The 23,564-nt window shown below is 39.4% G+C and overlaps 1 protein-coding gene across 2 annotated transcripts in view; it reads left to right on the top strand.

Annotated features, from left to right (window-relative positions):
* RTTN (rotatin) overlaps positions 1–23,564 on the top strand; it is a 143,523-nt gene that overhangs the window by 53,612 nt on the left and 66,347 nt on the right. The window contains exons 23-30 of one of the 2 annotated variants that reach the window (XM_084619019.1): positions 1,294–1,362; positions 3,924–4,112; positions 6,738–6,977; positions 11,931–12,060; positions 13,327–13,481; positions 14,397–14,616; positions 18,466–18,594; positions 20,070–20,177. In XM_084619019.1, coding sequence (XP_084475145.1) covers positions 1,294–1,362; positions 3,924–4,112; positions 6,738–6,977; positions 11,931–12,060; positions 13,327–13,481; positions 14,397–14,616; positions 18,466–18,594; positions 20,070–20,177 — 1,240 coding nt within the window. Of the gene's footprint in view, positions 1–1,293; positions 1,363–3,923; positions 4,113–6,737; positions 6,978–11,930; positions 12,076–13,326; positions 13,482–14,396; positions 14,617–18,465; positions 18,595–20,069; positions 20,178–23,564 lie in introns of both variants that reach the window. The other variant, XM_084619018.1, reaches the window with a different exon arrangement.

The raw sequence follows: 23,564 nt of genomic DNA, 5'->3' as shown, positions 1-23,564 counted from the left end.
TTGATCCAGTTGTTGGATCCTTGCACTTACATTGAATAACTCCTGTAGAGTCATTTGCAAGATAGAGGCATACGAAATTTTCCTTTAACCTCACAACAGATTATCTTTGATCATTACATTTCATTAATGCATTAGAAATAATTTCATTTCTTACCATTTGATACATACTTTGTTAGTCATGTTTGTACGGTGCTTAGCACAATAGGGCCAGAACCTGGCTGAGGCTTCTGGATTGTACAGCAATATAAATATTTCATAATAATTCTGTATTTGTCTTAAATTAAAATATTATTGCAAAAGCTCTTATTGTTTGTTTGCATATCTTTTCTGTAAATGCATTCCTCAATTATTTAAACAGTAAGCCAGGGTTCAGCAATCTTTGGCATGCGGCCTGTCAGGGAATTCCGCTGGTGGGCCGGGACGATTTGTTTACCTGCAGCGTGTGCAGGTTCGGCCGATCGCACTCCCACTGGCCGGGGTTCACCGTTCCAGGCCAATGGGGGCTGCGGGAAGCAGCGTGGTCCGAGGGATATGCTGGCCGCTGCTTCCCACAGCCCCATTGGCCTGGAACGGTGAATCATGGCAAGTGGGAGCTGCGATCGGCCGAAGCTGCGCACGCTGCAGGTAAACAAACCGTCCCGGCTCGACAGCGGATTTCCCTGACGGGCTGCGTGCCAAAGATTGCTGATCCCTGCAGTAAGCTCTCTTAAAATTTGAAAAAAATAATACTGCTTGGTTGATGGTAGCTGGGATTCCATTTAAAAATCCGTTTGTCTTTCCAAAAAAACATTTGTATGTGCTTCATCACTCAAAACAAATGTTAAGTCATTGGAAAGAAAGTTAGTATTGTCTTCTTGCAGTTCATATACTTGAAACTTATTGGAAAGAGTTGTTACTTTTATGTGAGGAAATACAGAATTAATTTGAACTGACCATAACGCTTTAATATACCACTATAATGTTATCAGACAGTAAACACATACAACAGATATTCTACAGGTAAATACCAAAGTATGTATGTCTTAAATTATAATATTATTGCAAAAGCCCTTATTTGTTTGCATGGTCTACAAACAAGTCAATATTAACAAAATAATATTATATGAATATACTGTTTGTTGAGAAATATCCTGTGAAGAGCCAGAAAGGAGAGAGGAAATAAAAAGATAGGTTATCAGAATTATGAAGTATTGGTGTTGCCTTAGTAGAAAAAGCAGAGTTTAAGTCAGGCAATAACAGCTAAAGATGAATTTCAGTCTAATACTACTGTTTAATGAATCTTTCTTTTTGCAGGGCCGATGATGTATCCAGTAATTGTTCTAACCGAACTGCCTTCAGCTTGCCTGTAGCTATTGTTAGACGGTAAGGCTCTTTACAGTTAACTTTATTTTTGTCTATGTGCTGCCAACCATTGGGGACCAATACATTCCTGGGATAAAAAAATACAGATACAGTAGAAACTCACTAATCTGTACATTTTGAAATTCACACAAAAGAATGATGGTAACTGCGTCTTTCCTCACAACCCATTAAAAATGTAAAAGTAAGTGCTGAAGTAAGGTGTCATATTGTTTCATGAGATTTCATTGTTTTTACAAAATGCACTATAGCATTATGAAGTGTTAAAAGTAAAGCTAAACAAAATTCTCAAAGTAAATTAAAATATATTTTGTGATGCATTAGCTTTACTGTTCTGTTTTTTCCATTTACTTGTTAATTTGCAGTAAGTTTCCTAGTCATCTGTGTGGCTTCTGAAAATTGTGTTATAAAGAGCAATGGTACCGTGTGTTTTGCCCAAGTGCTAATTTTATACGTAAACTAATATGGAGCTTTTATATCAATGAGTTTTTACTTAGTAGACATGAAAATTCTATTTGTTTCCCTGAATTGATCTGAAATTTCTGATTTATTTTTTTAAAACTTCAGCTCTACTCAAGCTGAAGGAATGTTGTTTGCCGTTGTGAGCTGCAGATGACAGCAACAAAAACTCTGATCCTGTATCAGAGTAGCAGCCGTGTTAGTCTGTATCCACAAAAAGAAAAGGAGTACTTGTGGCACCTTAGAGACTAACAAGTACTCTGATCCTGTAAACTCTTATGCAAGAGTTTAACTTACATGGATAGTCAGTGAGATTATTTACAAGTGCAAAGATAAGCATGGACAGAATTAGTGTCCTCAGACACTAAACACCTGGAATGCCGAGTCATGTTAACTTTCTGCTCAGCTCTGTGTTTTACGTTTCCTGTAAACCTGTCAGCTGCAAAATACTGTTGGTTGCAGAAGGACTAGTGGCCCATTGTGCTAGGCACTATACATTTAACGGATGCATGTGAAAGAAACGACATCTGTGCATCAAGGAGCTTACAATCTAAGCATATGATAAGAGGCAATAGATGGAGAAAAGCAAACTAGTGAGGGTGAAAGTGAGGTGATTACGGTTTTGCATAATAGTTAGCAGTCAGAGCAAATCATTTGTTAGGCAATATCCTTAGCTTTGTTTCTACTGTAATAGTATGTAACACTGTCAAAACTAAAAGAATTTTAAAGCTCTAACCTACTTTTCAATAAGGGCCAGATCCTAAAAGGAGCTAGGAACATGTGAAAGTCTCCCTAAAATCAGCACAGGGCTTTTAACTATTCATGGATTTTATTGTTTTCTCAGCCTGGTTAACAAAAATATACTGCTCTGTTTCACTTTGATTAATAATCACTTTCTAACCAATTTCAAGTTCTCATGCACCAGAACATTATTAGTGTTTGGATTGCTAACACTTCAAGGGATATTTGTTTTAGTTAAAACAACAACAAAAGAACACCACCTTTAAATAAACCCCACTCCCACCCTTTTTTCCCCATGAGGTTGACAAAGATTTTGGGCTAAGGTTGGCCTTTGCATCACTTTTTAAAAAGTAATCTATCCAAAAAAGTGACTAAAATGACATTTTTGGTATTCCATACTTTTTGCCCTGCTCTGGTTTCCATATCAGATTTGCTCACCTTAAAGTTTATAATTTTTTTTGCCATTTAAACTTTTCAGATCAGGCTAATAAGGTTGTGAAAGTGTCAGTAAGCTCTAAAGATAATGGGGTTGTGACTCAGGAACTAGTTTGAACTACAGATCTGTTGTTGATGCAACTGTGTGAGATCAAGAAACCCCAGCTTGGCTGTCAGAGGTCAGGGTGAATTTTAGGGCTATCAGTTTTAAAACAAAACAAAAAATAAACTTCCAAACTGAGTAAATTTACATGGAAATGAGTAAGTAAATATGAAACCTCACAATACATGTGTAGTCTTTGCATGCTTTAAAAGTTTTCATTCTGAGCATCTTTGAGTGATTTGTTTTCTTTGGGGGGTTGGATTGTGATTGAAGTGTTTTCCCTTTATTATACGGTTATTCTTTTGTTTCTACTCAGAGGCCCAGTTTTGAGTCTTGCATTCTCTCATATTGTGACCATGTTGTTGTGGCAGGAGTAGTAGTAAATGAGAAGCTAGATTTCTATTTGTTTTACCTACCTAATTCTATGGTGTTCCTATATGGCAGCCCAGACACCATACTATGTTTCCTAGCCAAAGGAGGTGGAAACAAAGAAAAGTATAGTTCTTCACTTGTTTATCTCTCTCTTACAGGTAGGTGGTGGTAGTAAGAAAATCCTTTTCAGGCTCTATATTCAGTGTGTTGGACGGGAAAAAATGGGTTTCTTCATAGTGGAGTAATCTTCCTTCACACACACAATCCTTTAGTCTGGGAACTTGGAGCTTCCAGATTGGAAGATGCTGTTGTGAAGGGAAGGACATATTTGTATTCTGTGTTCTTAAGTAGTAAATGTGGCTTTTTTTCCTCGCTCTGCAGACTTTCAAAAAACCTTGGTTGAAAGATTGACTGTCTTATTATAACTGAATATTTCAATACAATTTTTCTAAAGGTATCACCTCCCAATCAGAATCACTGCTCATCATGCAGTTAGTCCTAACTCTGTTGTTTTGCTGTTATCTTCTGACTGCTTGGCGTCAAAGCCTGTGTCAGACATGCTTAAGATGGCTTGGAATCTGTCATGGTACCATGGGATTGATAACCTACTGCAGCTGGTGAACTATGAAACAGAAGCACAAGCGTAAGTCATGATACCTTTATACTGAATCATAATATAATTAAAGTAGCCTTCCTACAAGGTTAAATGCCTTTTAACTTTATATTGCATTGTAGTCCAAACTGTTCATGGTTCAAAATCGCTATAATTTTAAGTGGTAAAGGATCACATACCGGCTGTTTGTGAAAAATGCTGTCAGGGGCTGCTAGTGTATCTGAGTTGCAGCTCTGTGATAAATCTAGAGCCTGCTCCTACTCCCATTAATATAGATTAAAAAACAAACTCCCTTTGATTACAATGAAAGCAGGGTTAAGCCATAAAGCTAAGTGTTGCTGAACATGAGGCAGCTCATCTTGATTTTAGAGAGTGCTATATCCTGCTGAAGTAAACATTTGACTTAAATTCTTCATCTACTGTTGGTTTGGGATGGAATTTCCTTAAAACTGTTAATTTTATATACATGAAGGACTATTGTGGTCTTACAAGAAATTGGCCTTCATATCTATGTGAATTACATTTAACATAATTTTAAAAAGTGCTTAAATTTGCTGTATTTTGGTGTATTTTTCAGAGCTTAAATTTCCTACAAGTTGGCTCTGCTCAAAGGGCATTTGATTTATTTAGTAGGATTGAATTATCTGCTTACATATCTGTGATGCCTCCCAGGGTTACCCAGGGCTGTGAGGCATCTTGCTACCACTTGCCCTTAGCGTGAGGCGGCCTTGTCTGTACCTGCTGTGGATCAGCTGCTTGACTCCACCAGCCTCTGGCAAAACAAGCACTGTCTCCTCAGGCCTTGCTCTGCCTGTACAGGTTAGCGTTGGGGTTTGCCTATTGCCCAAGTCCTCCAAGCATCCTTCTGGAGTGCCCAGCGCATGATCTGTTGAACACTTTGAGGACTCTGATGCTTTACTCACAAAGAACTAGTACACACCAGCTTACTAGTTTAATTCAGGATCACCAGTCTACTTAACACACTGCACTGAGATATTCTTGTTTTCAGTATAAATATATAAGTTTTTATTATAAAAGAACAGAGATTCCAAATGATAATAAATAAGAACATTGGGAACAAATGGTTACATATAAAATAAAAACATAACATGCTTTCTAGAACCCAAGTTTAACTAATAAATTATCTTCCTGCATTAAGAAATTTCTTACCCAAAGTTTTCTTCTCAGCATTTTCATCAAGCCTGACTGAGATCCATTTTTCCATCCAAGCAAACTCACTAACATCTAAATTCCTTGGTGAAGGATGAAATCTCATCTCCTCTCTGCTGCTTTTATGCAGTTACTGAATATGGTCCCTTACCCCAGGATGTCCCCTGTTAAGATGCTTATCTTGGGGTTCCTTTGTCTTTGTAAATCCTTGGGCCTGCACCTGACGCAGACAGCAAATGGAGCCTGTCTCAAAGTATATACATTCGTTTTATGGAGATTGAGTTGTCCCAGAAGCATACAATACACAAAGGTCTCCCAGAGAGAGAACTGTTTACTACCCCCTTCCTGCCTAGAATCTGTTTATCACCTTCTGGTGACCTGTCTTAACGAGCACATTTTCAGTATACATATCTAGTTCCTTATGAGTTATCTGCACATACATCACAGGATGTGGTTGTGTATTTTAAATAGTTCTTCAAGTTTCTGTTCATCTCAACAATTTTTTAAGAAGTAACTTATCTAGGATAAGATGCTTTTCTGTCTTATTATCCATCTTACTATTAGTTAAAATAGGATTTATGATATCTGGGGCCCATATTGCTAGCTCCATGCCTATGAACATTGCAGAAATGTTTTAATTAAAGGAGAGGGGGAAAAGGAAGGAACAAAGCTGACCAAACTGAGACTTTTCCAAAGGTGCATTTATATTGAAACTCTTTAGAGGGGCATAATGAAGTGGCATCGTGCATGTTGATAATGCCACCCGTCTTTGCCTTGTCATTGCTATTGAATGTCCTGTGAGTAGTATACTGTATGTGAGAGGGTTTTGGTTTCAGTTCATCTCTCAGATGTCCGTGTCATGAAAATCACTACGAAAAATAGAATTAATTTGATACATCTGTCTGCTAATTGGGCGGAGAAGCCAGTGATTCTCAGTGGGGCGTGAAACTGGGGTATTTTATAAAGCTACTTCAACTCAGTAGATTGGCTGGACAAGCAGAGGAACTGATGATGAGTTGTGGACTTCATTAGAATGGGGAGGGAGCTATCCTTTGGAAGTTTCATCTACTTTGGGACATTTGAAGGCGCAGAGCCACTAACAACATCATCCTTATGGCAGGACAGTCATATTTATGCTGATTTTCCATAGGCAAATGCACACTGATCTAGCATACTCTTTTTGGTATACTCTGTCGAAAAATAAAATAGCATTCTCATAGAAGTGACTACCAACATTAGTACTGAGAAGACATAAGTACCATAATTATGCCCAATAGCTTCCCAATACAAACCAACCTTTAAAAACAAGACAGCTCAGAGTTCATTTTTTTTCTTAAAGACATGATTGATCAAAAAGAATATCAAAGAGGTTCACAGTTAATTTTCTCAATAGAGCTAGAAAAGTGAAGAAATCAGTGGCTATTAAAATCTTTTTAAAAGTTGCAGGTTATTAACTGTCATTCCGTGCCTTTATTTCTTTTTCAGATTTTTAGACACATTAAAGCTATCCTCAGAGGACATTCTTACATTGAAGATAACGCACACAACCGGTGGACTGCAGGATTGTCTTAATGCAGTAATTCAAGCTGTGTCCCACAGGGAAGTTAGAGCTGCTGTGACTAGGATGAGTTTTTATATTTTAAATGACAGGCTGGCTTTAAAATGTAGCACTGGCTCTTACAGGACCACTTCAAAGGTCGTGGCTTGGCAAACAGCATTCAACAGGTAAGCGTAAGTGCAGAGTGTAGTCACTGGTTACAAAGTAGTGCGTCAGGGTATATAGGTATATTACGTTAAAAGCCCGACATTAAAAAAATGTTTTGTTTGCAAAGTCAAGCACTTGCAAGTTAGGACACTCCAGATTTATGGTTGTCCAGACAACTTTAATTTCATCCCCTTTTGTGTCTAGTACGTGTAATGAATGAGGCAAGTGTCTTGTGGAAGAAAGTATCATGTAATTAAAGACTGTGTCACACTTAACAGAGAGGGTAATTAAGCACTAGAACAATGTACCAAAGGTTGTGGTGGATTCTTTCACTGGCAATTTGCATCAAGATTGGATTTAAAAAAAAAAAAAATTGCTCTAGTTTGGGGAAGTCCTATGCTTTTTATTATACAGCAGGTCATACAATGATCCTTTCTGGCCTTCAAATCTATGAATATGCACAAGAGGGCCAAATAGTGGCACAGGTAATCTTAATTTTGCATTTCCTAGTATGCCTGACTTTGCAACTTGTTATAAGATAGTTTTTTGTATTCAGTTTCCTAGATTGTGTTTTTCAAAGGACAAAGGTAAAAACAAGTTCTTCAAGTGCTTGTTCATGTCGATTCTATTCTAGGTGTGTGCGTGCCCACGTGTGTGGTTGTCGGAGATTTTTACCTTAGCGGTATCCATAGGGCCGGCTGTGGCGCCCCGTTGAGTGCCGCGCTCGTGTGTCGGTATATCAGGCGCTGCCGGCCCTACACCCAGTTCCTTCTTACCGCCCATGGCGGTTAGTTGGAGCGCCTTTCCTTGCATAGCAAAGGCTAGCAGTTTTGTCTCTTCTGACTTCGAGCCTTAAGACCTTGTAAATAGTTGTTTATAGTAGTTAGTGTTAAGTAATTGTTAAGTGGAGTTAGAAGCTAGAGTCCCTGCGAGGACTGTAGGTGGGGCATGCCCCGGTCTCCAGGGTATAAGCCCTGCATAGATTGTAACAGGCCTGTGCCTGTAGAGGACCCCCACAGCAGCTGCCTCAAGTGCTTGGGGGAATCACATGTGAAGGACAAGTGTCGTATTTGTAAAAATTTTCAACCCAGAATTCAGAAAGAGCAGGATAGTTGTTTGCGGGCTCTCCTCATGGAGGCTGCCCTTTGTCTGACTTCCGAGCCGTCCCACCAAACTCGCCTAACACCTTGGTGTGCAGTGCACCCCAGCACCAGGCTTTGCCTGTCACCACTCCCCATTGCTGGTGCCCTGAAAGAAAACAAAGAAGGATGGCTCCCCGGCACCAGGCAAGAAAAGCCATGGAGCATTAGGCAAAGGACCCGGTTCTGGCTGTCGTGCCACTCCAGAGCCATGTGGATGTGCCTCCCTGGTCGGGGCCCTTAGCCCCTTAAAGGATCCACCACTGACACCCGGGAGCGGTAGGGGACCCAAACTTCTGGCAGCATCAACGCTTTCCCAAGCTCCCCTGGTGCTGAAAAAGCAGAGGCCTCTGCCCGTGCTGCTGACACCGCATGTGCTGCAGGAAGTGGTAAAGGCTCCCTACGAGGGTAAGCCAGCTGCTAAGACCCCTCGGGGCAGTGGAGCGCTGCCGATCCCCCGAGACAAGGTGGCGCTCTCCATGTCTGTGCCGCAGATCTCCAGCATCTTGGCCCAGATCCTCTGGGGCTTGGCCTCAGTCACCAGCACTGCGATCCTGGTTCCCACCATCTCGACACAAATCGCTGAGGGAGCGGCGCTGGTCTCTGTACTACTGGTACCGTTTGCTTTCCCGACGGTTGTACTCTTGGCGCAGATCTCAGTAGTCTGCCCCATGGGAGCTCACTCTGTCGTGATTCCGGTCCCCTGGATACTGGAACTGGTCCCCCTGACAGCAGCACCAATCCCTCCACTCCAAACACCGGTCTCTGGCAGCGATGGTCAGCAGGCAGACACAGGCATCGATGGCCCCTCCATGGTCACTGGAAAGAGATTCCTCAGGCACAGAAGGGCAGTTGCCAAGACCCCACCGGCGTGATTGGGCACCTGAGGCTGCATCGACATCTACAGTGCTGCCTTGGCAGCACAGCCGTTGACCAGCACAGTGGCCTTATTGGAGCGTGTGGGGCGTGCCAGTGATGATGATGCCCCCTTCACATCACTCATCAGCTGTCTCATTGGAGCAACAGCTGGAGGCACTGGGTTTGGTGCAGGAGACGCGCTCGGAGGTCGGGGTAGAGGACACAGCTCCCACAGCAAAACCCCCCTTCTACAGGGGAGAGGATGCCTGGCAACACCACATTCTACAGGCCACTATTCTCCAATCCCACTGAGGAGTACTAAAAGCACCATCAGCTCAAGAAACTCCCTGCTACAGCATGGGAACAAATCTACACAGACACACCCCTAGAGCCCCGACCAGGGGTATTCTGTCTACTACCCAAGATCCATAAACCTGGGAATCGTGGACCCCCCATCATCTGAGGCATTGGCACCCTGATAGCAGGATTATCTGGCTATTTGGACTCTCTCCTCAGACCCTACGCTACCAGCACTCCTAGGTATCTTCGACTTCCTGAGGAAACTACAATCCATTCATGATCTTCCTGAAAATGCCATCCTGGCTACCATGGATGTAGAAGCTCTTTAAACCAATATTCTACACGAGGATGGACTAAGCTGTCAGGAACAGTATCCCTGATGAGGTCATGGCACACCTGTGTTCTGTTTTATTCTAGGGATGGACAGGGTCTTCCTATCAGATGCATTTCTCTTTCCATGGTTGGGGGCGCTATATGCATTCCCACCAGTGCCGTTGATTCACTTTTGCACCCGAACCTGGTGGCACTGCACTTGCTGGCTTGGTTATTGCAGGGCTAAGTGCAGACAAATGGGCATGCTCATCCCATGTTCAGCAGGTCTTGCTGGGTAGCAGGAAACCCTCTACCAGAGCAACTTATCTGTCCAAATGGAAAAGGTTCACATATTGGGCCTCAGAATGGCGTATGCAGGACGAGCAGGCCCCGCTGCAGGAGATCCTGGATTATCTGCTGCACCTCAAACTCCAAGGTTTGTTTCTGTCATCAGTCAAGGTCCACCTGGCCTTCCTAGCACAGGTACCAATCCAAGAGATACCTGATAGATACCTGGTCATCTGTCCACACATTCGCGTCTTGTTATTCGCTTGCCTAGCAAGCTGAAGATGACACTGGCTTTGGGAGAGCAGTGCTGCAAGACCACGAACTCTGACCTCATCTCCATTGATACTGCTTGTGCATCACCTAGAATGGAATTGACATGAGCAAGCACTAGAAGAAAAAATGGTTACCTACCTTTCATAACCATTGTTCTTCAAGATGTCCATTCCATAATCTGCCCTCCTGCCCCTCTGTCGGAGTTGCTGGCAAGAAGGAACTGAGAAGCCATAGGGCTGGTGGTGCCTGATATATTAGCACATGAGCGCGGCACTCCAGGGGGAGCCACAGCCTGCCTTATGGATACCGCTAAGGCGAAAATCTCTGATAACCATACACGTGGGCGTGCACACACCTAGAATGGAATGGACATGAGCAACACATCTCGAAGAACAACAGTTACGAAAGGTAGGTGACCGTTTTCTCTACATGTATAACTAACATGCTCCCCATCATGCATCATCAACAGTATTAGAACCCATAGCCTTCATGACTGTAGCACAGACTGCTACTTTTTGAGCTACAGGACTAAATACATTAGCTGTATCTTAATCCAGAAGAGGACAGGATGGGCTGCTGGCACCATGTGCTGGGTCCAGAATGCAGTCAGGGAGAGCCCAGCTAGCTCTCTTCCCTACCCAGGCATGGGGGAGGCTCCTGTCCCGTAATAATGGACTGCTGGGGCCATATGCTAGGTCTAAGGGGATTACAAGTGGAGCCCAGCTCAGTAATTGCTCTCCCTTCCTAGGAGTTAAGGAGGAAGGGAGTGGTTCCAGGAAAAGCTTGGCTCGGCTCTCTCTCTTGGCTCCCTGCATGCAGGAGTTGAAGAAGCTCTTGTCCTGTGTGGTTTGGGGCATGGGGGGTGGAGATGGGACTAGGGAATGGAACTCTGGAGCTGAGAATGGGCGAAGTAGGCAGGAGGGATTGTGGGGGGAAGCCTGGCTTTCTCCCTTCTCTTCTCACACACCTCTCCACATAGCAGCAATTCTGGCAGCTCACAGGTGTATCTGTGATGTTGCTAATACTACTGTGGCAGGTTTAGCCAGTCTTGGAATCTTCATTAATATTGGCACACTACCAAAACATTTCTGATGAAAGCAAGTGAGATGGAAAATGGTGATTTGAACACTTTAGAACTCAGCTAAATCTAAATGGAATTGCCTGGGACAAAGAAAAAATGCTTCTCTGTGAGAGTATTTCCCCTGGTGAATAGCAAAGGCCTGCTACAAACAATGGAAATGTGAGGGCTTCTTATGGAAAAGGTCAAAAATCTTACATGATGGAAAATGTTAAGCAACCTAAATAGATGTTGCTACCAGCTGCCCCTGTAATATTAAGTATCTAAGCTTTAAGATGTATAGTATACTTGGAGTTTTCCTAATAATCTTTTCTCCACAGAATAAAGTGATAAGAAAAGATCCTCTGCTTTCAGTATTTAAAAAAAAAAATGTTAAAAAGGAATTGGCTTCTTAGTTGCCAAGTATATATAATTTACACTTAGAAAAGGAGCAAAATCTAAAAAGTAAATGACTAAAACAACTGAATTTAAAAGGTGAATTGTACAAAAGAAAGCAGCTAATTCGGCTTTTTTCCCCTTTAGTTAGTTTTGGTAGTATATTTAAGTGTTAATAGCTCTTTCCCTGTCTTCTGTTCATTTCTCTAAATTTAATCCTTACTATAGAGAAGTCCATAGTGGCGGTACATTAATGGATATTTTATATCATGTTGAAATTTCAGATCTCAAGTCATGTGCTTCAGATATGAAAGTGAAATCCATAGTTATACTGTTTGTTTGTACCAAAGGTTTCTGCAAGTACTTCCAGCTTCTACAGAAGATGAGAAGCTTCTGGCTGATGTCTTAAGTTTTCTAAACAAGTTGCTTAGGGAACAGAGGAAGAGTTTGGAGGTAGAACATCTAAAGTGGATTCTGGAGGTACTGTTTAAACATGTAAGACTATACCTAGGGGAAAATATAAATTGCAGACTTCACAAAGTGGTATAGCTGCAAACCATCCACAAATAAAGCCTTTAAAAGGCATCTTGATTTTGTTTGTTGTTTGCTTTTGGTTAAAGCATTCCTGGTGGGAAAACAGCAAAGTGGTTTCTGCTGTTTTAAAGAAAATTATATTGTTTTTACAAAATAAAGAACTACAATTCAATTTATCATCAGTAGTGATAGGTAACCTTGTAGTCTGTACCACAACTTCTAATAATTTGATGATTTAACATCAAACAATTGTAAAAGGTTTTGCTTTTTTTTTTTTTTTTGGTTATTGTGTGAATGACTTTTCTGATGGCAAGTGTTGCTTTGATGATGATGGGTTTCTACTCATATACCTCTATGATTTCAGTGTTAGGCTTATGCTCCGTAGTAATGATATTACTTAAATGGTGGCAGTACATTCTCTATTTGGACTGACTGCTGATTGTCTGTTGCTCATAAATAAAACTTCTTTTGAAGTGATACTACGAAAAACTGATAGTAAAATACTATTAACCAAGGATGAAGTCTGCAGTACTTTTAGGTGCTTGAGCTCATAAGATACTAGTTGCTTTATTTTTTAAACTACATGGGCCTAGAAGAAGGATAATTTATTTGGTTTTCTACCTTGGAAGAGATCCTGCATAGGGCATACCTTCTGCATTTTAAAGAATACTAATGAAATGTAATCTAAGCATAAAAGTGAGTATTCAGCATCCACCAGTCCCCGTTGTTCTCACTGATTATGAAAATCTCATCACTCCATCTCCCTAAATGGGAACCTGAGCACTGTTGAAAAGATAGCCCATTAAATATAAAATATATTAACAACTAAAAGCCATCAGATTGAGTCTTTCAGGAGATGTAGTAAAACAGGAGGATATAATTTGAACTAATATCTCAATTGCATGTGTGTATCTTTCACCTGCTTTTTGGAATCTCAGGGAAATAATTCATGTGACATTTGCATTATCTTGAATAGTACTGCTTCATAATGCAGTGTACTATGACTTAATGATCAGAACTTTCCTTGTGTACTGCTTAGTAGACTGGCAGACCTAATAGAAAATTATACATTTCAGGTTTTTAAAAGAAATATTCTTTAATGAAATTATTATACTAAATTGTAACTTATAACAAGTGGACCAAAAAAAAAATTCTCAGTAGACAGGGTATTAGAATAGGAATCAAAGATTTGAATGTTGTTCCCCTCTTTAGAATTCAAGTTCACTGCTAGACCTTCTGGTGCGATCTGAATCCCAGGTGCAGGATGAAACAGATGACATACAGACTGCTGTCAGGCAACAACTGCAGAAAGAACTGATTGGTCTCTTTAACACGTTGCTACTCTGCTTCACATCAGTTACTGACAGGTACAGTATAAGAGGATCTGTCCACATGATTCAGGGTTCAAGTATATGGTAGCTGAAATTTAGTAATATAGTAATGGTTATAGTATAGTAATAGTAGAGTAATATAATTATAAGTCCTTGGTGGCGCAATAGAAATAGATTGCAACTACATAGTTCCCATGTATTTTTTTAAATACCCTCTCCCCACTGTATACATGATTGTGTATATTTTATGAACATGAACAGACTTATTTAGTCAAATCAGACTGTTTATGGTTTCTTCAAAGCAATAGTCTTTTCTTTTTTCTCCAGTTCATTTTATTTTTATCTTTAAAAGTGAGGAATACATCTTTTTTTTTTTTAAGAAAAAGGAGGGGGAGCGGTGGTTTTTGTTCTTTGTTTTGTTTTTTACAAAAATCCCTGCTGATTGCCACATTTTGCTTAACACCTGGGTTCATGGCCTATAACACTGTACCATTTTTAGCTGGAATCTAGCCTGGTAGCACTTTAACTACAGGAAATATCTCTGATACCTTTATCATCTCTAAAACCAGAGTGAATTTTTAAAGTGCAACTAGTGAACTTGGCACTTTTTTTCCCTTCTCATAACAAGGGATCCATGATTCTGGATTTTTCTTTCCCTCTCTTTGGTGTGTTCTTTAGTATATTACAGGGTTCTTTCTGTATTCATCCATTTTTTTATTTGAGTGAGTGTTCCTATTTCTTCACAATGAAATTTGGGGCTTTTAGAACTGAAAAACACTTGAAGCTGGAAATGCCAAACTTTGTTTTTCTTCACCATATACAAGAGATTTGATACTTAGATTTATAGAACTACAGGAACAATAAGATGTCATTGGCATCCTATCAAATAATAATGATTAAGTTAACTTTTATACTTCCATCTGATACATTTGCCTTTTTTATTTGGAACAGAAAGGGCTTGGAACTTACTGATTGTGTCCGAACACAGCTGGCTCTGAAACTGCTACAGTGTTTACGGGTAACAGATGCACCCCACTTTTATGGATTGCCTTCTTTGGAGAGAACATTACGAGGAATGGTCCATGTCACTGCACACCCAGGATGGAGTTCATACTCTGCAACAACTGAGCCATTCACAATTTGTATGAAATATTTGACAGGTCTTCTTGAGGTAAGTAGCTTATGTTATCACTTGTATATTTGTGGTAACAACCGTAAAACAAGGTACATATTACTCTTGTGAACCATGTTTGTTTTGTTAAATGAAATATGATTATTGGGAAATTTTACTTGTTACTCTTGTGGCACAGTGATTTCAGCGAAAACTGAACAATGAATGAATTCTGGGTGTGTGTACACCATGCAAGTTGTAGGGAAGGAGTATCCGATAAAAAAATATTTTACTTCACCAGTTAGAAATCAACAAATAACTTATGAGTGGTGGAGTGAAGCAGATCCATTTTGACCAGTTTGAAATTGTATATTTCAATGTCTTTGTGTTTGGTAAGTTGGCCACATTTGATCCTCCCCTGGACCTTTTAATACCTTATGAGGTATACATGTTGACCATCACCACTACATTTCAAAGTGAGCTGCTAAGTTATTCAAGTATGAAGGTGCAGCATGGTCTTCCCCCTCTGTGCACTTTGGTCCTTACCCTGTTCCAAATTAAATAAATGACAAAAGTCCATTGACATAATTACATAGGATTGATTCCTTTATGAGCTTAGTAAAAGTCTATGCAAAATGTACTGTGCATATATAATTTTCAAAGAATCTAATTGATGAAATCAAAATTAATTTAATCCCAAACTTCTCAAGTCTATGCCAAATGAGGACTATTTTCATGCCAAATATCAACTTTTGATGCTCTGCTTTTCTGGCTTTAGTTGTAAAACAGTTGTTTTTATAATGTCCTCACTACATATAAGGAAGTGGGGTCCTTTATTTGGCTGGAAGGAGAAGGTGAATTTCCCTTTGCATGCACAGGGCTTTTCCGGCAGGTTGATAGGAAGAGGGTTGTTGCCCTCATTAAGGCCCCTCTTCTCCGCCGCGCCCCCTCCCCCCGGTACAATTACCTGTTCAGGTAAAGAAGCAGGACGCAGTAGAGCCAGACCAGGTCAGTGGGGGACAACAACTGTCCACTCCTCATAACAGCTGCCTTAAGAAAGGGGTGTAGTTATACCCAAGGGAGTTCTGGCAAAGCCGTCTTTAGCCTGGACAAGGCTAGCAGCACCCACAGTTCCACCTATGGAAGTGGTTAAAGTAGCAGACTTCATTGGTACCTACTGTGGGCATTATGCTAGTCATGGCTCTTCTCAGGGGTCTGGGAAGGCATTTTCTCTCACCATCAGATTGGCTGAGGTCAGGTGGATTTTTATCCTCCCCTCAATGGGTTAGGGCCTGGTAGGGTATGAAAGGAGGAATAGGCCATAAGGGGTTAATGTCTCAACTCGTTATGTAAGCTTGTGGCAAAATGTCCAGTGCAGGTACACCGTATGGAATGGGTACGATGATCAGGTAAAATTGATTGGTAAAGGATTTAAAGGAAGAATCCTTTAAAGCAGCAGAGAAAGGGGATTCGGGGTTTTTATGACTAATATAGTGGGGAGTTAGCCCCTCCCTTATAGTTCCCTTAACCACCATACAAGGAGTGGGTAATGGGGTTAAAGTAGTGAGGTCAGTGGGATCTGGATTGGAAAGGGGGAAGGCTGATAGCAGCCCCCAGAATATAAACACACATGGAATTACCTACACTGTACAGTCTTATCTGGTGTGTAATCCCAGATATTTAATTAAATTAAAACCACATGCAGTGCCTCCTACTCTTCTACTGGCATAGCCAGACAGTGGGGAAGGTTTTTTCTTCCTATTTTTTTTATCTCCAATATGGCAAAAAATAAACTGAAGACTAAACTGTGGAATGTAAATGTTCTGGGTGGACACTAAAACCAATCTGTAGTGACAAGTATTAATCTAAATTAAAAACAAATCAATCCAATTTGTGTTGCTTTGTGCTTATGTTCTCTCATTTTTGTACCTGTTAGTTTCAGACAAGAGTATCACTAAATTATAGGAGGTAAATAAGGCTAGTACTTTTTCAAAATCACAATGTCCTTTGTGTGTTGGACTGAGTTTTATAATTAAGAAATACCAAAGAGAAAAATCCACAGGACATCTCCCTAGTGGCAAAAGTCCTTTAGAGCTGCAAAAAAAGAAAACCTTGGTAGGTAGGTAAGATAGCGGTAAACTAGGGAAAGCATAGTGGGCTAAAGGAATAATTTCATTGTTTGTAAGCCCCAAACCTTCATTTTCTGGTTCCTTCATTTGTTGTCAAAGTCTATGGAATTATTCTCCCCCCTGTACTCCCCCAAAAACTTATCTGTCTTCTAAAATAAAATATTACAAATAATTTAGTACTCTTAAGTAATCTTATAGTAATGTAGAGTAGCTGCAAAGTGGAGGAAAACAGTTTGTCTAGATTTTAACTTTGGTCTACCAACGGGTTATCATGAAGAGTGAAAAAAGAGATACATCAGGGGTTATTCTTTAAGATTCAAATTTTAAACATTGTTGACAGCTTTGCTAGCTCTGTGAAAAGACTATTCTGATAGAAACATTTTACTTTTAATTTTATTGTCAGCTTCTGAAATAACTGAAGACAGTCAACCAATATCTGGAAGTCCTGCAAAGAACTGATTACTATAATCAAGTTGTGATGAGACAAAAACATAGAGTTCAACAGCTGATTTAGCAATTTGGCAAGTTCCTAAAGTGGAAGTAAAATATTTGGATCCACTTGATCGATGAAAGCTTCAGATGGGAGTGTAGAATCAAAAATGGGACCAAGATTATAGATGGTGTCACGTAATAGAAAGTGATCAGATTAACAGCTAGGATGAAGGCAACAGGGAACCAATTTCTAACATTTAGGTCCTGTCTGCAGTAAGTTTCATGCAATTTCAAGTGAACCCAGATATAACAGATAACTTAACAGTGAGTTGGTTTAGGGTTTTTATGGAAGGGGATGATCTGAAGGACAGGCAAATAGGCAAGTTATAATAGCAATGTTTTTGATGGAAAATGTTCTTTAGGTGTAATTCTTACACCTAATGGTTACATCAGTTTTGTGATCATATCACTGTTTAGCAGGTTTTGATGTTTGATGTTTAAAATTAAAATTCCTATTTATATCAGTGCAAGTCAAAATAAACTGCCCAATATAAACCCTCTTCCTGTAGTGCAAGTTTTGTACAAAGCACCAACAACTAAACACAGAAGCTTTTTTTTACAGAAATCTTGTAATAACAAATTTACTTTTAGCAAGAAGTAAGACATTATCCGTACCATCCCCTTTTTTTGAGAACCCAGACAACCATAAATAATTTCTTCATAATATTGGAAGGCTTGCTATCCAAGGGACAATTATAAAGAGCTACAAAATATTTTAATTGACGGTCATAACTGTAAAGTATGTGTGTCTTTATCAGCCATGCAAAAGAAGTTTTATTTTTAAGTTATCCAAAGGGAATGTTTTAATACAAAATAGTAACTTGGGATATAGGGTTTGCGGCAAGCTGGATATGTGAATTAGTCAAGGCTAAAAATCGAGCATGTTTAGCTAAACAATACATTGTAATCCCAGGCATACTAATACAAGACTCAGAACAAAAACACCTGATCATGAATAACTGTGTGTATCACAACCACATAAAAGATCCATTAGGTCCCAGGCCCCTAGACAAATGAAGGACATTGCAGACCTGAGTGAGAGCCAAGAGAAGGGAAGGACATTGAACACTGGGGTACAGCCAGAACACAAACGAACCTCTGACCAAGTAGCTTATAGAAATGTAAAATATTTCTAAAATTGCAGGTAAAGGCTGCTATTTACACTTAGTCATGATTTAAATTAACTGAAGTCTGCAGGACTGTTTGTATTTATCTATGTATTCCTCATAGTAAAGCCACCATGAAATTATGTTGCTTTATTTTATTTTTATTTTTTATTTTATTACAGGTCATCTCATCTTTTTATGTTGAATGGGGAGGAAATGCTATGTCCTTCATGGGCAAAGGTGTCACAAAGAGCACAGTGCTTTGCTTGCTTCACTTGTCCCATGAAATGATGGCTCAAGCCAAAAATATGGTGAGAGCTGCCCTTAGTTTGTCATCTGTGTGATTAAAGCATTGACACGTTGTTACTGACAGAGTTCAAACGTACAGTCTATTTTTGCTTGACTTTAGAGAGCAGAAAATTGAATTTTAACTGATGTTTTCCTTGGAAATGTGATGCTTTAAATTACTGAATTTGAACTCTAGGGAATGCTAATATCACTATTTTAAGTGTACCACATATACTAGCTAAAGTCCAATTCTGCTAACCTACCTTACTGAGCAGTATCACCCTGCAAGTAGTCCTTCTAATTTAAGAGGAAGTACTTGCAGAATGAGGTACTACTCAAAGGCAAGGATGGTAAATCAGGACTAAAAGTATGGTATTTACTTCTAAAATATTTTTGTAATAAGTATAGTGTCTTCAAAATTATTTTAAGTGAGTTTGCTTCTGGTACTTGGAAACGGTACAGTTGAAAAAAAAATAGAGGTTCTTTTAACAGAATGCTGCACAATATTAGAACTTTCTTGTGGTAATGTTGATGTACAAGATGCTGATTCAAGTCCTGAAACATGTTCTTAATGTTAAATGTGTGAGTGAGTCCTATTAAATTTAAGACTGTGCTTAAGCTTTGTGCTATATCAGAGCCTAAATAAACACATTGAGGTCCTGGACTCTTCTATTAAATATCTTACATCTTTGTGCAGATGTAGATAAGCACCTAAGCAATTTTATAGATTATGTGAAAAATTAAACTGGCTAAAAATTCCTACTAATGAGTATTGTTTCATTTTCTTTAATTAAATCCTGATAATGTAACGTCCAAATGTGCTTGTGACCACATTCTGCAAATTCAGTTTTTTAGGGTTAAGAGTAAGGTGGAAGCCATGGTCCTGAGCTTAAACTGGCTAAACACAATGCCAGAATTTTACTGTAATTCATTTTGGGAGACTAAAATCGAGTATAGGTATGCTCTCTGTTAAGACTGAAAAAAATTTAGTTCACACTGGGTGCAGATAGCAGATGTCTTTAATTCTGCTACTCATATTGCATTGTATTTTACTCTGGAAATAGCCCCAATAAAATCAAGGGGGCTTCTGGTGAAGTAAAGTACTACACAGTTCAAGGATAGTAAAGTTAGTGTCTTGGATAGCACTTCTCACTTGTGCAGCTAATCAACAGAATTAAGCTGTGACCCTTTCCTCTTAGCTCAGCGTTTATTTTTCTTTGTTAATTTAGAAACCATTATACCATATGAAGACAATAGTCTTGTCTTACAGACAAGTACATTTTTAATTTTAATTCCGTTTATAATGCAAAAAGTGTTTTATACCATACAGTAATATTGTTAAGCTTTATAGTTTGCCTCCAGAATCTTTGCCATACAATATTGTGCTTTGTACTGAAATAAAGGGGAAAAAAATTAGCTTATATAGTTGGAGGGCAGAGTTAATTTGAACTGTTACTGTCTGAAATAAATCCTTTTCATTTTTTTTTTTTCTGATCAGGACTGGGTGTCTCTCTGGTTCTTGCCTTACGATAAAAGTGAAGAGCAAGTTCCTTCTCGGCTTGGTCTGGCATGGCTAGTTCCATTATGGGTAGATAGAGATCCTGAGGTTAGTGTACTCTGGCATAAAACTGTTGCTCCAACTTTAAGAAACAAATGTATTACAAATCTAAAAACTATGTTTAATATTGAGACTTAACTAACTTGTCATAATTTTAAATGTGTGTTTTAAAAAAGTATTCTAAAGAATAGTTGCTGTTAGAATGTTTCTGTCAAAGCATCTTGAAACAAATCCCTATCCTCTAGGGATGTCAGGCGATTAAAAAAATTAATCGTGTGATTAATTGTGCTGGTAAACAATAATAGAACACCATTTATTTAGATATTTTTGGATGTTTTCTACATTTTCAAATTGATTTCAGTTACAACACAGAATACAAAGTGTACAGTGCTCACTTTATATTTATTTTTGATTACAAATATTTGCACTGTAAAAAACAAAAGAAATAGTATATTTTAATTCACCTAATACAAGTACTGTAGTGCAATCTCTTTATAATGAAAGTTGAACTTACAAATGTAGAATTATGTACAAAAATAACTGCATTCAGAAATAAAACAATGTAAAACTTTAAAACCTACAAGTCCACTCAGTCCTACTTCAGCCAATCGCTCAGACAAACAAGATTGGTTACACTTTGCAGGAGATAATGCCGCCCACGTCTTGTTTACAATGTCACCTGCAAGTGAGAACAGGATTCGCATGGCACTGTTGTAGCCGGCATTGCAAGATATTTAGGTGCCAGATGTGCTAAAGATTCATATGTCCCTTCATGCTTCAGCCACCTTTCCAGAAGACGTGTCCATGCTGATGACGGGTTCTGCTCGATAACGATCCAAAGCAGAGCAGACCGACGCATGTTTGTTTTCATCATCTGAGTCAGATGCCACCAGCAGAAGGTTGACTTTCTTTTTTGGTAGTTCGGGTTCTGTAGTTTCCGCATTGGAGTGTTGCTCTTTTAAGACTTCTGAAAGCATTCTGCACATCTCGTCCCTCTCAGATTTTGGAAGGCACTTCAGATTCTTAAACCTTGGGTTGAGTGCTGTTAGAAATCTCACATTGGTACCTTCTTTGTGTTTTGTCAAATCAGCTGTGACACTTTTCTTAAAACAAACATGTGCTGGATCATCATCCGAGACTGCTATAACATGAAATATATGGCAGAATGCAGGTAAAACAGAACAGGACACATACTGTTCTCCCCCAAGGAGTTCAGTCACAAATTTAATTAATTCATTATTTTTTTTACGAGCGTCATCAGCATGGAAGCATGTCCTCTGGAATGGTGGCCGAAGCATGAAGGGGCATACGAATGTTTAGCATATCTGGACTGAGAGGTCAGATATGGAGTGATAATTGTTCTCCCCAGGTGATTTTTTTTTTTTTTGTCTTTTATCCTTTTTCTGTGAGAGTGCATTCAAGAGCGTAGTGATTGTCTTGTTTCACCCACATAGGTGTTTTTGGGGCAGTTAGTGCACTGGATGAGGTACACCACATGTCATGATAGGTATGTGTAGGACTCATGGATCTCGAAACGTGTGTTGGGGGATGGTTATCGATCACTGTAGCATGGGAGATGATATGTTTGCAGGTTTTGCATCTGTTTTTATGGCAGGGTCTGATGCCACCTTGAATTGGTGAGTCCTGATCTGTGGGGAGCTTGCTTCTGATGTTGAGTATGGAGCGATTGTTTGAAGGCCAGAAGAGAGGGTTGGGAAAGATTTCTTTCAGAATGGAGTATGGATTGTAATTGTTTAATGATAACGCATATGGGCTTCAGGGTTGGGTGGTAGGTGACAACTAGGGATGTTCAGTCAGAAGTTTTTGGTTTGTTTGTTTTTGTTTTTCCTGTGTTGAAGTGGGTTCTCTGAGTATTTGGATGGCCCATTCCATGATGGTGTCCTTGTTTAGTGAAGGCAGTTTTAAGTGTGTTAAGTTGTGTATCCTGGGTTTTCTTCTTGGAGCATATTTCCATGGTATCTGAGTGCCTGACTGTAGGTAACTAATTTCTTGGGGTTGTTACTAAATCTGTGAAGGTAAGAGTGGTGATCCATGAGTTTCTTGATATAGTTCCATTGCTGAAGCTGATCATGGTGTTCAGGAAGTTCATGCTGGTGTGGGACTGTTCTAGAGAGAGTTTGATGGATGAGTGGTGGTGGTTGAAGTTGTGGTGGAAATCTGTGAGGGAGTTTAGGATGTCTGTCCAGATGATACAATATCATTGATGCGTCTCCGATATGTCATTGATTTTGTGGTGCATTTGACCAGATAGTCTTCCTCACGGTGGCCCATTGGGAAGTCATCCTAGTTCCTGCGGCTGATTTAAAAACAAAACAGAACACCATGTCGCCTGAGGGCAAACACTTCTTACAAAAATCACTCCATATCTGACCTCTTGGTCTTTGTCTTCAAAGGAAACCTGCACTACACCTTCATAAGACAAGACTGGGAACTTAAACTGATAACTCTGCTAGACACCAAAAATGACTTAATAAATATTTGATTTATGGCTTGTTACAACAATCTGCAACTCACTGACCCTCCTTTGTCCAACTACTGTACAGGTAAAAAGAAAAGGAGTACTTGTGGCACTTTAGAGACTAACCAGTTTATTTGAGCATAAGCTTTCGTGAGCTACAGCTCACTTCATCGGTTAGTCTCTAAGATGCCACAAGTACTCCTTTTCTTTTTGCAAATACAGACTAATACGGCTGTTACTCTGAATACTGTAGAGTTGTTAACTGCCCATTGAATTGTCTCTTACAATGTGAGTTAACTCCTTATCGGTTCCACCCTTGTATTTAGCTTTGTCATTGATTACCTGCCCCAGATCTGAAGAAGAGCTCGGCATGAGCTTGTCTCTTTCATCAACAGAAGTTGGTCCAATAAAAAATATTATCTGAGCCACCTTGTCTCTACTAAAAAAAAGTTCCTATTAACATGACTTGCACAAAAATTTAAAGCAAATATGCTCAGATCCAAACTATCAAGAAGGTTTTATTTAAAACTGATTATCTGGAACTTTACATATACAATTCCAGAACAGGCTTACTCTGAAAAGTAACTAGATAATGCCATCTCCTTACTCATCATGTCTGCTTTCTATGTGTATTCAGTCCTATTGCCTTATTTTAGCAACTATCTTTGGTTTGATCTTTAGTGGCAGTTAGATGACACTATGATGGTGGACACCAGAGATGAATCTAAATAGAATATGTTGGGCTTGTTGCCTTTTTTTCCACAAAAGTTATGACCACATTGACGAGAGGAGTATCTGAGGGGGTGTTTTGTATTTTACAATTTGGGTAACAAGGTGTTCAGGAACAACTCACTCTCCATCTTTAGTCAGGGATACAGTCATAGTAAACTACTTACAAGACAGTGTATAAACAGCTTTAATCAACCAGGTTTCAAGTCTAGTTTAAATACTGGTGC

Source organism: Lepidochelys olivacea (assembly GCF_965140295.1).
Source record: "Lepidochelys olivacea isolate rLepOli2 genome assembly, chromosome: 2".
NCBI classification, from domain to species: Eukaryota; Metazoa; Chordata; order Testudines; family Cheloniidae; genus Lepidochelys; species Lepidochelys olivacea.
The sequence above is the reverse complement of the archived record's forward strand: the minus strand, read 5'-3'. Positions and strand labels throughout refer to the sequence as shown.